The sequence below is a fragment of the Tauraco erythrolophus genome, chromosome 2, assembly GCF_009769465.1.
Source record: "Tauraco erythrolophus isolate bTauEry1 chromosome 2, bTauEry1.pri, whole genome shotgun sequence".
NCBI classification, from domain to species: Eukaryota; Metazoa; Chordata; class Aves; order Musophagiformes; family Musophagidae; genus Tauraco; species Tauraco erythrolophus.
Window position 1 is genome coordinate 9049145 of NC_141466.1, and position 14809 is coordinate 9063953.

The 14809-nt window shown below is 34.9% G+C and overlaps 1 protein-coding gene across 1 annotated transcript in view; it reads left to right on the forward strand.

Annotated features, from left to right (window-relative positions):
- The window catches only part of EPB41L2 (erythrocyte membrane protein band 4.1 like 2), a 119244-nt gene that overhangs the window by 75239 nt on the left and 29196 nt on the right, over positions 1-14809 (forward strand). Inside the window, exons 5-9 of the mRNA XM_086632080.1 lie at positions 2450-2492; positions 9723-9798; positions 11227-11445; positions 11907-11994; positions 13604-13756. Coding sequence (XP_086488206.1) covers positions 2450-2492; positions 9723-9798; positions 11227-11445; positions 11907-11994; positions 13604-13756 — 579 coding nt within the window. The remainder of the gene's footprint in view (positions 1-2449; positions 2493-9722; positions 9799-11226; positions 11446-11906; positions 11995-13603; positions 13757-14809) is intronic.

A 14809-nucleotide genomic window follows, 5' to 3' on the forward strand; every position in this document is an offset into this window, starting at 1 on the left:
TATTCTGCATTAGAAGCTCTATTTCGGGGTAGATTTTTTCAATAGTGTTTGTTTTTTCCACAACAAAAGGCACAGATCCAAAAAAAACCCCACCCCTGTAATTGTGCAATAAATGGAATATAAATACCTGATTTTATTTGACAGAACAGTAATGAAAGTTGGTGGCAAAGTCTGCTTCCAATAAGCTTACTCCAGGTTTGGAAAATCAGAAAGTAAACTGTATAACTTCTGTAAAGAAAGGATTATTCTTCTCATATTGCAGCATATTCTGTATTGTGTGTTCTTTTATCCTACTTTATAATGATAAAAGATAAAGCACTGGAAGTAACGTATACTCACAAATCTTAGTTTTCTGCTTAGTTACACCATGCTATATTCTATACTTATTTACTTTATCCTATACTTTATCTAAAATTTAAGAGTTTAAGCTACTTCTAGTTGTCACTGTAATTGGAAGAAAATGGCTGTGTATCATTTTGGAATGGAATTCATGCCAAAACTGAAAACCTAGGATGATAACTGTAGCTGAAGTGAGTCTCAGCTAAAATTATTTGCAAACTTTTGTTGTCTTCCCAGGCCTTTCCATGTCAAGGCTCTTCCAACAGATAGCAGTTTTTGACTCAAGCAGAATAAATGGTATCCAGATCTTTTGGAGGAGTGTTTTATGTATCTTCCTTTGTAACGATGTTATGGACTGTCCATCTCTGGAAGAATTATTGTAGCTATGAAATGTAGAGGTCGCAGACTTCTTGGAGCAAAAAATGTCGAATTATTCTTTTGTCTTTTAATTACATCTGTAACAATTATAAAAAAGGGGCTTTTGCCTTTAATTTGTAAACAGTATTTCTCTAACATATGCATGCTGCATTTGTGACGAAATCAACTTGAATCAAGGTCATTTACAATAGAAACTTAGTATTTTCGGTCATATTCATAGAAGCCACATCCTTTATCAGCAAAGGTGATCTACATGAAGGATTTGCACTAGTGCAAACACATGTAGTTCCACATTCTCCTAATCCATACAGACCCATAAAACTGTAGCCTAGCATGTCTCTTCTCCTTGAAATAAATTTGACTTTGGATGGAAAAGCCTATAATAAAGATTGAAGGATATGGTATTGAAAAACAATTGTTGCATCTGCAGTTTGGTACCATAGACTGAAAGGTGAGTCACATTATACCCAATATGCACCAGTTGGCTAGGTTAGGCAAGAAACATCGGTAGAGATATGCCTTTAGCAACGTTCGTGCTGGCACCGAGGTCCCCTATGACATTAAAGCTGCTAATATGCAGTGGTTTGTGGAAATGCAAACGTTGTCCTTGACTTTACAAGGGAGTTGCTAATTCTTCCCTACTTTGCACACCTCTGTCTTTGAAATGTGCTAAGTCCTGCTGGTAGGCTGGTTCTGTGCATGTGTGTTTGTTCCATGTATCTGCTCTGTATGTATCTCTGGCTGTGGGAAATAAAGGTTTAAACACTGTAAAAGTAAATTCTTGGTAACTGCTGTTAAAAGGCTTATGTTTCTAGTGTGTTGCTCAATCTATTTTCTAACATCTATGGTAAAATTAGTAAACAGGATTGTCTGAGTTACTGATGAATGTATGTTACCGATTTCTTAGTCTCACTTCCCAAAGTTGTATTTTTGGATGATCAGTCGCAAAAAAATCTCTTTGCACATATCAATAGTAACTGAAATGCTATGAGCTGTTTAATAGGTTGCACAGATTATATAAAAATATTTTTGGTATTGAGGATAGAACACATTTAATAATGAGGCATCTAATTATGAAAGACTGACTTCATTTGCATTGCCTAAGATAGAGCTGAGTATCTAGATTTGAACCTTGCCAGTGTACCAGTGTTAACATACTACATGTTCATAGAGAACTTTGCTTTGCAGGAGGTCAGGAAAAAACATGATATTTGATTAGGTTTTTCCAAGCACCTTTGAATGTTATCAGAATGAAAATGTATACGCTTTAAGACAAACGATGGGAATAGTAAGTCTCCTGGAGTTCAAGAGAAATATCATCTTAAGTAACTCTCTATGGGTGTGTAAGCACAGATATGTAGAGATTACATAGCCATTCCTGAAAAGTCTGCTTATGTCCATAAAAGGAGTATGAGAGAAAATTGCATTGGTCTAATGTAATTTGCTAGACCACCTCCACTGTAAGACTGTCCACTTTTGAAAATTACAGGCCGTTAAGAGTCTAAAGCAGTAAGACAACCATGAAGGCAGTGGCATTACACAGTTTCATTTATGTGCATGGGTGGGGAGACTTGCTAGCAAACCACAAGTTCAATATTGGAATTGTCTTAGTTATTACAAAGTAGAACAGATGTCTGAATAATAAAAACTTTACTGTACTGTATGAAATTACTTCACTATCTTCAGTCTGAAATTATTTTTAAACGCTGGTTGTGTTTTTTTTTTTCCTCAGAACTGGCTAGATTCTTCAAAGGAAATTAAGAGACAAATTCGAAGTAAGTACTTCTGTATTCAGATGTTATGCTCCTCTTATTTCCTCACAGAAATATTCTTCATAAACTTCATAGCCCATTTGTCAACTAAATTGTCTACTTACAGCATTAAAAGAATTTATGTCTGATAACGACATATTGAGCCTTAGAACAGAAAGCAAAGTTGCTATTTCTGTCCAGTGTCCAAAAAGGAGAGAAAGAATCACTCACCCTTGTGCTGTGGAAGTTAATCATTGTACTGGCTGCTGCCTCAAAATTTTGCTGTGTTATATGTGACTAATAGTTGATCTTTTTGCATCCTGAAACAGTAGATTGTAGTAGTGCTGATATTTGAGTTATGGGATGGAGAACATCATCATGCAAAGATGGTCGTGGTTGTTCCTGTAGGACTTTCTAACAACTTCAAAGACTCACCAGAAGAATATGAAACGATAAAAAAAGAATCCATATGTCTCACAGGAAATGTATATTTTTCAATCCTGATCAGTCTAGCATTGGCCTTTTTGATGTGCCCATCATTTCCTTCTGGAAATGGAATAGAGACCATAATCTCTGAACATCTCACTACAATGCTTTTCAGACTGAATCCATGTGAGAAGTCTTTTTACTTCCTATACTCGATACACAATGAGTAAATTATTTTAGCCTGTTTGCATAAAACTCTGTCAAAATTCTTTACTAGCCAACTAGCTTTTGTAGTAGATAGGGGAGTGAACAGAGAGTAAATTTAGGAATTACTCTTCTTGAGTATACATGTTGCAAAATAAGTGGCCACTGAGGAGTGCTAGACAGCCCTTGCCCTTACTGAAATTCTTCTCATTTACTCGTTTGTGGCCAATGCAGGTTTTTTTCGTTGTTGTTTTGTTTTGGACGGAAACCTTCTTTTGGTAGTGCCTGATGGGAAATGTAAGTGGGGAGGAGATGATGATGATAGTAAGATTTACATGCCTACACTTCTGACACAACAAGAATTTAAGTTATTTAAGAAACTGACTTGGAACGTCTTGGGAGAATGTGATTCAGTGGGAGCACTTGTAACGAGGAACAGCAGTGTGTTATTTGCAGTGATGAACAGGTGGTTTCTTTACTATTGTTAACTTCCTGTTTTAAGGCAACGCTCACGTTTTTCCAGAAACCATACTAGTGTTAATTCTGCTTTCTTTAGACCTTTTCCAGTTGATGAAATTCTTTACTAGGAAAGTGTGGGTTTTATTTTCAGTAAAGAAATGGAAGTTAGAGAAGTTCACTTGGAAACTATTTTTTTGATCTAACATGCTCTTCTATAAGCTAACTAGACCTATTAGAATAGTAAATGTACTAATATATTTGTGCAAGCAGAGGCCATGCTTTTAATTAAGGAAGAGTTACTGGTGTTGTAACTTGTTACTCTGCAAGTCTTCAGTAAAAACCTATTAATTGTCCAAATACATGGGCTAAAGGCTTGTTTTGTTTCTTTTAATTTTTGACAAAAGATTAATACTTTTTGTTATTGTCTTCTGTAGTGATCTGCACACTATATAGCCTACAATTAAGTGTTAGGAATTTGAAGTGTAGGAACTGACCTGAAGATGGATGCACTACACAACGTGGTTTTTTTTAATACTACATAGTACATGCTACAAAAAAAGTATTTTAAGAGGATGTGATTTTTCGTACTGCTTGAAAACCTACATTTTATATTGGAGATCAAGTCCAGTTTCTTGAATTGGGCATCATGTCTGGAATTTTACTCTGGTCTGTAGCACTTCAGAGTTGATAGTCATAGAGTATAAGGCAAACCACCAACTAAGAACACTATTTTAAGGATTTTAAAATGAAACTTGCTTACACCAATTGACAAGTAATCAGCATACTGTCGGTTGTGTTCCTCATACTAAGTGTATTAAAGTTTCCAGAGATTGGAATGTACTGCACAAACAAATTTTATCCCCAACTACATGAGTGTCAAGTAATGAGGCTTTTCTTTGTTTCAGGCTTAGTTCTAAATATATTTGTCTTTGAAATACTCGGTTATAATAAATTGAAGGTACCTGTAAAGCCTACTAGTCCATATGAACTTTTGAAATGAAGAAAACTAATTTCTTTTTCTCTTGCACAGCACAAACTGAAGCACTAGCATGCTAGATAAGCATATCTGGACAATACATTGATCTGAACTCACAAAGATGACAAATTTGGAAGTGGAGTTCAGCACATCAGTTTGCAACTTAATATTAGAACAATCTCTGTCTCTCTCTTACATGTGAATAATACCAATACTCTACATATTGGGCATGCATGTACCACTTGTGACTGGGGAAGACAAAATAAGAATCCTGTAGTCTCTCCCAAGTCATGTTCTGCATCAGCTGTCTCTTGCTAAGTCAGGATCCTAAGGACTTCTGTGTGATCTCTTATTTGTTGAGGTTGGCCTTTGGCTGGGCAATTATGTTGGATCTCAGCAATTACCGATGTTGCTTTGGCTGATGAACTTGACCCACAAATTACTGGCTCTGTTCTCAAGGCTACAAAGATGGCAAAACGCTTGTTCGATTTCAGGCAGCCTGGTGTCTTCAGGAAAATTAATTCTTGACTTTTTTTAACTCATGTAATTGGATATCCAATGGCATGCGTTAAAACCTCTAATTAATTCAATCAGGGACAGGTTGGGTAATTACATTTCTGTCACTATCTTCTTGAAAATTGCTACACTTGAAGTGAATTCAGGCTTTTGCAAAATCATGAATTTCAGCTTGGATATAATGATGGTACAAGCAGGAACAATTGACCTTGAAACAGTCAAATCCCATACTTCACAGAGAGTGTAGTGTTCACTGTTTTGTAAAATTCAGTTTGAGAATTTATCTGTGTGACATGTTGTACGTGCAGTTTTTATAGAACAAATGATGCTCCACTCAGTTTTGTCTGTGAGAATTTTCATTACTCTTATTCTCAGTGTAACAGGGTTGAATGAGGAAACTACATAAACTTGATTTCCTCGTAGCGTTAATTGCAGTTGAAGACCAATCTTTTGTCTGCAATTTAAACATGCACAGTTGTATCACGGGTGAAAATTAGAGATGTGAATGTATCAGCCATCAGTTTTGAGAAGCCTAATTATTTCCTCTTGTTTGTGTAATTTAAGTATATGAAACTGAGTTACAGACCTCGCAAATTTTGAAACGGGGTTGAACAAAACCATGTCCACTGGCATCAAAAAAGATAATGGTTATGGTGATAGAAAAGTTACTTTCGTTTTAGAAATGAGTGAGTAACTGAAGGAATGAAGACAGAAAACTTAATTTGCTTCTTACTTGATTCAGTTTGATTATTGAGGCGGTTGATGGAAATCCTCCGTAATTCTATGGAAGTGGATTAGGACAGATGAAATAGTACAATAGGTAAGGCAGCTGGTGGCGAATCTTGGGCAACAAGTTTAAACCTTGCTCCTTATTCATGTTGAAGACCGTTCTCACATCCTTTTGTTTATGGGCATCCAGTCATTCAGATTGGGAACTTAAAAACAGGGGAAATGGAACACTGGCCTTGTTTGAGACGCATGTAGCCAACAATTAAGGTAGTTCTTGAATGTCATGGAGTTGAAATTGTTTTTGTTGATATTGGTTTTATGGTATATTCTGCAATACAGCCTAAACATCTTAACTGCTCAGGAAAGAGGATGATATGGAAGGATAATGATATGGTTAAATATGTATCTTTTCAAATTACACAGTAGACCTAAGGGTGATAAATTCATAAATACAATTCTGTGAGAGTAATACAGCACAAGTTTAGAATTTTGCAACACAGTATACTAAAATATTTAAGAAATTTCGAAGTTTCTACTTAAAGAGCTAAGGGAAGGTAGAATTAATTAAGCAATAGACTTGCATTTAAAATGCGTTGCTCTGGCTGTCTGATTTTAATGCTAATAAAACATGGTTAGCTCAGGCATCAAAATATGGGGGCTACTTTATGCAGGGTCACTTTATTTTATATCCATCTCTTTTATATATCTGTAAAAGTTGTAGCTAACTTCAATCTAAGATAATCACACCAGAGTCTGTCTTATAGTTGGTGAAGATAAATAAGCACCTTTGCCAGGGAAGTTGTCATGCAGAAGTGCTCCTGTATGTCTACTGATTGTAAAGAACGATTTTGCAGCTTGGAGGTCTCTGAGTTTGTGAGCGGAATCTTGTGAGTCCAACTAGGACTGACTGAACTTGGGATTTTTTAATGTATTTTTGAAAATGCGGACTGGATATAGATTTTATTTCTTTAGTTTTCTTCAAGGTAACTTAAGCAGAAGTATAGAAAAAATTATTTTCTTAATTTTATGGGGCTTTTTTACATCTGTCTGTGAGCAGTATATCTGTCCTACTCACACACTACCTGAAAAATGTTAGCTGAGATGCAGAGCTATCATCAGTAAAAACCAGAAAAAGCCTTTACTGGAAAAAAAAAAACCACCCACCACCTCACTGATTTCCCGGTTTGAATGGGATGAATCATGTTAATTTTATGCTGCTAGCTGGTTGGTTATATTGCATTCTTTTTCTCTAAGGCTGTGCCTAAAGTTGCCGCAGAAGCATTTTTGAGGTAACAAGCTGGCTAGAAAAAATTTTGACATTTCTATAGCCCATATGATTAAACATCAAAACAGAGAACCTTATCAGGGACGGAATGCTAAATATCATTTTAAATATCAGATTTAATTTTCTTTTTGTCTTGGCCACCAATTCAAAATGCCAGTAATAGTGTGCATTATTGTGTGAAGACAATTATGTTTGTATGCATTCATTCGGTGCCTATAAACAGTATGCTGTAGTGAGCAGTATAAATATAGACTGTGCACTTTGTAATATACTTGCCAGTCTATATTCAGGGGATAAATGTGCTTTCAGTAATCAGGCAAAATATAAGGTCACCAACTGTCCAGTAAATATTTAGTAGAAAGTCAACTACAACATTTTTTCTATGGATTAGCTGTAGGAATTAGTATGAGTAGACATTGAAATTTTTCACATAGATTCGTAGGATTTATACTTTTTTAGCTTTTTATAAGCAATATAGTTTGGGGATTTTTTCATCAAACAGTGTCTAGGTCTCCTGGCTACAGTGCTTTCTGAAAGCTAACTGTAGAAATGCTGACAAGAAAGAGAAATAGGTTAAGTAGGAGTTCATCTGTGACTAGTTTTAACTGCAATTTTAGACCAGGAAATATTGCTTTATACCAGGAAACTTTGCTTCATTCCAAAAAAACTTGAAGCCTGTTTTAGTACCTGTGTGGAAGGACACATCCTTCATCCATCTCTCCCAGTCCTACAGCCCTGTTAACTTGACAATCTCCCTAAACACTTTTTGCACAGGCCTTTTAGCCCAATTGCTTCTCATCGTTTAGTTTGCCTTACTCAATATCAGCAACTTTTCGTTAAATAATGCTAATTCCCTGGGAGATAAATGACGGAAGCGGGCTAATCAATTCCAGCTTTAATTCTGTTTGTTCATGCTATATGTATTAAGGAGTGCTAGACATTTTTAAAGGTATTTTTGTCTTAATTCTGTCTTGCACTGGATTGCAGTAAATGATGTCATGAGGCATGTTTTACCCGATTCAGTACTATGTGGACAGCTGATAAATTAGGCTTTTTCATTTAAGGGGTCTTGCCTTATTTTGTAAGCAAAGTTATCATTGTTCTAACAAATAATCAATAACTGGGAACATTAAGATAAGCTAGAACACTGAGGTCTTAAAAGGAAATAATGACTCAGCATCCAGGGGGAGAATGAGGTTCACAGTTAAGCCGAAACTGAAGTGTTCCAATGAATAGTCATGTCTGAAAAACTGAAATAATATTTTAAATGTTTAAAGACATTCGAAATTTTGACATGAAACAACTCTTCTCCTTTAACAGCTGTGAAATTTTTAAATAGGGTTCTTTTTAAGAAAATTACATTAAACAAAAATATCAGCACTCTTTTCTAGCTGAAAATGTTAGAAATGGCGTTTCAAACTTTTTTTTTGGTTATTCTTAAAATACACATTTCCAGAGCATGATTTATCTGTGTAGGGCAGATTTTAAAAATCATTTACTGTCCAAAATTAATCTTTAACCAGCATTACAAAATGATTACCTTTTTTTAGCAAAGATGATTTTTGCTAAGTCTTTCACCACAATATTATTTGTATTAGGAGAAAAGGGGCAAAAGGAAGACAAAAATGGCTACTTAATGGTTTTGATAATATTTTTATTTATTTCCTAATCTTTCTTCATCATTTTTAGCAGATCTACATTGTAGCATTACTTTCATTATGTTTGGCATAATGTGTGTATTATGACATACATATGTGTGTCTGCATTGTACTTAACATCTGTTTGAATTAGGAATATTCTACATTTTGTCAAATTGTTATTACTTTCCAATGAATGTATTCCTCTTGCACATAGTGTTACAATACTGGTAGAGTAACATTCTGAGAATGTATTTTAATTATTGTTGAGTGACTTCAGCTTTCAAATCATAAAAAATTATTTAAAACTAGAGCTATGACAAAAGGCAACAATTTATGCTTTGTCAAATCATTAATCTAGTTTTCAGCATGCTTTTGCTTAAAAAACGTGTGTAGTGTTAACAATTCTAACACATGAGAATTTAAACCTAAAATACCATTGCTACTAAAGGTATTGTTTCAGAAAAAAAATCTTTTAAAGGAGCAATGGCTAATATTTTTTGTCTTCCATGCATTTACTATGAATATGAACAATTTGCATATTATCTTTCTGTTGTATGCAATGCAGACCTCATTTTGACATCTCATGTTCATAGATATTGTACAGTCTCTCAGACTGTCAGTCGGTTTAAATAAGGAGAGACTATTAGCCTTGGAGGAGTTGAAAGTAAACACAAATTCAGTGCAAGTGTCTTTGAACATGGAATATCTTAAAAGTGTTAATATATTTGGGTACTTTTCAAATTAAAAACTTATTCTGATATTTACATAAATTATTCTAGAACATTCTTTGAAAATAATTTTTTACATGCTAATCTTTCACTGTAGGTGTACGTGAGTTACTACCTGATAATAAAAACAATTTATACTTGTAACTAATATACTGTAAAATGAGGGAAAAAACTTTCTCCAGGATTTCATTGATCTAAGATTATATGACTGCCTAACATTTTTCAGTAAGATTTTTTCTTTACTTGCTTCAACTTGTTTGAGATTAACAATCAGACATTTCTCATGTTTAGGTTTACCTTGGATATTCACCTTCAATGTGAAGTTTTATCCTCCTGATCCTTCACAGTTGACTGAAGATATCACTAGGTATGCATAGTTCCTAATTTTAAAATTAAAAATTACTGTTAGTCTAATTCGAAGGCTGTACAAAATTTCTTCTTCAGTTCCTGAATGCTGTAACAGGTTTGGCTATTACTGTAGAACACTACAGATGTTCTTACATCAACTGCTTTTTGGAATGGGGTTGAAAAGGCAAAGTGAAAACGTCAGGAAGAAACCAGAGAAAGAAGAATTTAATGATAAGTGGAGATGTGATTTGGGTGGGAGGTAAGATGCGAATGATCATATTTGAAAGAAGCCAGTGGTTTATTGTCAGGCTGCTGCTTTCTTACACTGCAAATGAGGGTATTGATATTAAGAGCAAAGGTCAAGGGATCCAAGGTAATTTTGTCATAATCTAGGCTAGGTTGGTGAAAACATAGTTTTATACATGTGCATTAAATAAAACCATAAAACATAATAAAACCTGAAAATAATTATCTTCCAAACTTCTTAGATAGAAAGTACTTAGAGTGCAGTGGGTATTAGACCCTTAAAAAGTAGCATTGCAAGACTTACGTGACCAGTAAGTAGAGTACAGGGAATTGATGCTCATTTTTTACGGAGTGATGGAAAACCTAAACACTTGTCTTGATTCGGAGAACTTTGCTGAGGCAGAATATATGTTCCTACGCATCACATCGTATCAGTCTTCTGCACAAAATAAGATAGTCTGCACAAGTGTGTGGTTGATATATTACTATAAATAGTCAAAGACACTTAGTACACAGAGTATTTAACAGAAACTATTTTATTTGAAAATTTTCAGTGAGTTGGTTGACTTTTCAATTGCATGCTCAACTGATAAAAGTATTTTTAGGGCTTACAGCTAAATTCCTTAAAAATTCAGGTTCACTTGTAAAACTTTTATTTACATTAAAAATCTGTGCTATTGTCGGATGTCTTAAAGAAGGCCATTATGGGTTCAGTTCTAATTCGGATTTCTTTTGTATATTACATGACTTGATTATCTCATGAACTGCAAGGGATCTAAAAGTTAGAATTTTAAAGCCAAAGGGAAATTTCAAAAGAAATGCATGAGTTTTTATTTGTAAGCCTTAGATACCTGCAGGCTAGAATGTGAAATGAAGGAGTTCCTAAGTCAGCTTTTGTTACAAACTAGATATAGTTCTTCATTCATTTATATTGGAAATCATAATTTTTCTTGCTCTTCAAGTTATTTTTGAAAGTGCTATTGACCCTTAAAAATTGAAGTGAAATTTACTGTGTGGCAATAATGCTCAAATAATATAAGGTTTAACAATTTTTAATGCATTGAATTAATTTAAAATATGCTTATATGATCATACGCATCTCTAAATTCTGCCATATCTCTCATAAACTTGCCATTAATAATGATTTCTCTGTTCTTGTTTTCATTCATTTATTTGTTTTTCCCTTTCCTTTGTCTTGCAGGTATTTCTTGTGCCTACAGCTTCGTCAGGATATTGCTTCTGGTCGACTGCCATGTTCTTTTGTGACTCACGCCCTCCTTGGTTCGTATACCCTGCAGGCTGAGCTGGGTGATCATGACCCAGGGGAGCACCGCAGTGACTACATCAGAGAATTCCAATTTGCACCCAATCAAACTCAAGAAATGGAAGAGAAAGTAGCTGAGCTACACAAAACACACAGGTGTGTCAGCTACAGTGGGATTAAACGAAATCATTGTGCTTTGTCACGTTTGTGTCAATTCTTTTAAGAGTATGTGTAAAACTGCTAAGCTGACGTTATCGTTACTTTGGAAATCTTTTACTATGTAACTAGAACCTCTTAACTGTCATGTGTTTAAAAATTTCAGTTTGAAAATAGTAGCTTCACTGAGATCTCAGAAGACAACTTTTGAAGAAAATATTTTTTTCTGAGCATGTGAATTAGTTTAAGCAACATACTGCTAGAATATTTTGAAAGAGTGAAAGTGGAAGTCTGTACTAAAGGAATATAATATACTCTGAAGAAAACTTTCCCTTTAGGGCAAAAATGTTATTGATACCTTAAAAACAGGTTTTTTCTGTGTGTCTGAATTCCAGGATTCCACTCAGTTTCGATTCTCAGTTCTCTTGTCAATAAACTCAAGGCTTATTCAATGATTTTAGGGGCTTGACTCCAGCACAGGCGGATTCCCAGTTCCTAGAAAATGCTAAGAGACTCTCCATGTATGGAGTGGATTTACATCATGCCAAGGTATTGGGGATTGGTTTGGTTTTGTTTTGGTTTAGGATAGACATGCTTAGTATTAAAGAACACAGCATATATAGATTATTTAAAAAATTTCATACTCTCACTTCTTAGGTATAAGCGTTTTATCTCTTGGTCACAATAATTACTCGGTTTACAGCTCTAACATCCTTAGAATTTATTTTAAATCTAAGTTTATTTAATGCATAGATGTATGTGCAGCTTGGAAAGAATATTTTATTCATAAGAGTGGCTAAATACATTTTAAATGTCCGATTTTTGATGCCAAGGAGAAGTAAGGCCATATAGTAAAGCCTAAAAGAACACATAATTGTTTCTGTAATAGCATGAGAGTTAAAAACAGGATGGGGGGGGAGGTCTTGGGGAGGAGGGTGTTTTTTTGGTGCTTTTTCTACTCCTCTGGGTAGGTCAAATCAAATTTGTATTTCTAGCGGGGTTTTTTAGTTAAAAATCCAACAGATCAACTAACCAACCCCCTCTCACACTTGCTCACATAAATAGAGTCTCAAAATTAATGCATTGTAAGCATATCGGTGCTATGGTCAAAAAAGAAAACCAAGACTTTTGAGTACTGGAGCAACATTGTTTAATTTTGTTTCCATATGGAAAAAATGTGCACTTGGTTTTGCAATTTTCCGTAGACTTTTTCCCCGTGTTCTGTTGGAAACATTTGAAAGAAATATACTTAAATTTTTATTCACATACATTAACTATGTCTGTAACATTTATTCACTTTTTTAATACAAGGGCAGCATGGCCATTCACTTGGTCTGTAGTGTTTTAAGGAACTTAGATTTTTAGCTTTATTGGAGCTTTCTTTTGCTGTAGTGCAGTAGCTGCAAGCATTAGAACTGCTGTTTGCCAGGATCCACCTGCAGCTGTCAGTAATGTCAGTGAAGCAACTTTTTAATGACAGTGTTGGCATTTGGTGTAGTTAATTTGTTGTTTGGGAGGACATGACGTAAAATTCTGCTGGATTGTGTCATGGTACAGCATATTGAAGCCTTATGAGTAAGTGATTAGTTTTGTAGCTTGTAAAACTCGCATCAAACTCTGTCAGTGGAACAGAATGCTCGGAAACCCGGCCTACCAGCCTTTTACATCATTATGTTGACATTTTCAGCCAACTGTCCATTACTTCCTATATCTTTACTGGAATAGTAGGTGACTGTAAATGATCACTCTGATCACCAGCTTGTTCAGACTTTCACTGACTGTTTTAAGTTGAAAAGGCCTGGTTTTAATTTTTCTTCTTTCAATATTTGTTGAAATTACTGGTAGCACACCTACTATACCTGTCCTTGCTTGTAAGTTGTTGACTTAGTCCCTATTGCCAGAATATTGAAGAATTTCCCAGAACTGTGGCATGTGCAATGACATGTGAGTGGCAAAGCTATCACTTAGAGTCCTAAGCCTTTCCTACAAAATTAACATACTTGGCTATTTCTGCTTTAAGAATCTCATTGTCAGGATCTTTCAGGTTTGAATATGAAACAAGTCCCAGTTGCATTATTCTCTCAAGATACGCCAGCGGTAATTACTTGTTTGGAATGTTATTAAACTGGTTTTTATGAAATTGTCTCATACGTGATAGGATTCTGAAGGTGTGGATATCATGTTGGGTGTATGTGCTAATGGACTGCTCATTTACAAAGATAGACTACGGATCAACCGCTTCGCTTGGCCAAAAATTCTGAAGATTTCCTATAAGCGAAGTAATTTCTACATCAAAGTCAGGCCAGCAGAAGTAAGTGGCACCTTTCTGTCTTGTTTCTTTTGTGAGATCGTTTCTATCCAGCAACAAGAAAACATCCTCTCTTTTTTTCCCAGATGTCTTCACAGGCTTGTATTGGATTCAGGCAGAATTTGAGCAGTTTATTTTCCTCTTCACATTCTACTGATTGTATTAAACACTTGTCTTGATTAGTAAATGCAAACCAAGAAGAAAATCTGTTTTCTTTTGTTAATAGATGCCATCTTGTAACTTTATTTTTTTCCACAGGCAAAGCTCGTTACACTGGCCATGTTCTTACTGTCTATACAAACTTGCAGTCCTGGGAGAGAGCCAGTTTCTTTTCCTCTTTGGGTATAATTGTTCACTAAATGTCAACCCATGTAGTTTGTGGCTGTAACCAAAGGCTGGACTTGTCCTGTAGGACGTTAAAACTCTTTCTGTTAGCTGCTGTGGAAATAGGGGATTCAGCTTTCTTTTCATATACGGTTACGAGTTTGTGGGAGTTGCTGAAGAAGGGGGTGTTACATTTTGAAAACATTTTAACTGGAAATTTAACAAAAAACAACAAAATTTCAAACACTGTAATGCTTTTTTAGATTATACCCTAAAGTGTTTAAGGTAGCTTTTACTGTGTGAATAAATAAAACAAAAGACAAGTCTAAATACCAATAGTACAATACTAACACTGTAGTTTTCTAAGTTTTGGAACTCAGATGCATTGTTCTTGCACTCATTGATGGTGCATAGATATAATATTTTTGCTAAGAAACTACTATATAGTGAAACGGATCAGGTAAGCTTAACACTGCAGTATGGATTTCAGACTTTTATTAAATCCAAGGAAAGTGTGCAGCACAACCTGCAGTACAATTACTTCACGCAGTTTAAAAATAAATACACTGGGCAGCTAGTCAGAAAATCAGTGAGGAACACTAAAGTATTATTGGATTTCTCAAGTGAATCATTAGTATAGATAGGAAGTGATAATGTGATTATTACCCATCTATTAAAAGGCTGAAATTAGATTTTTTTAATTGTTTATTTTTTTTAATTCTCATGAAGGAG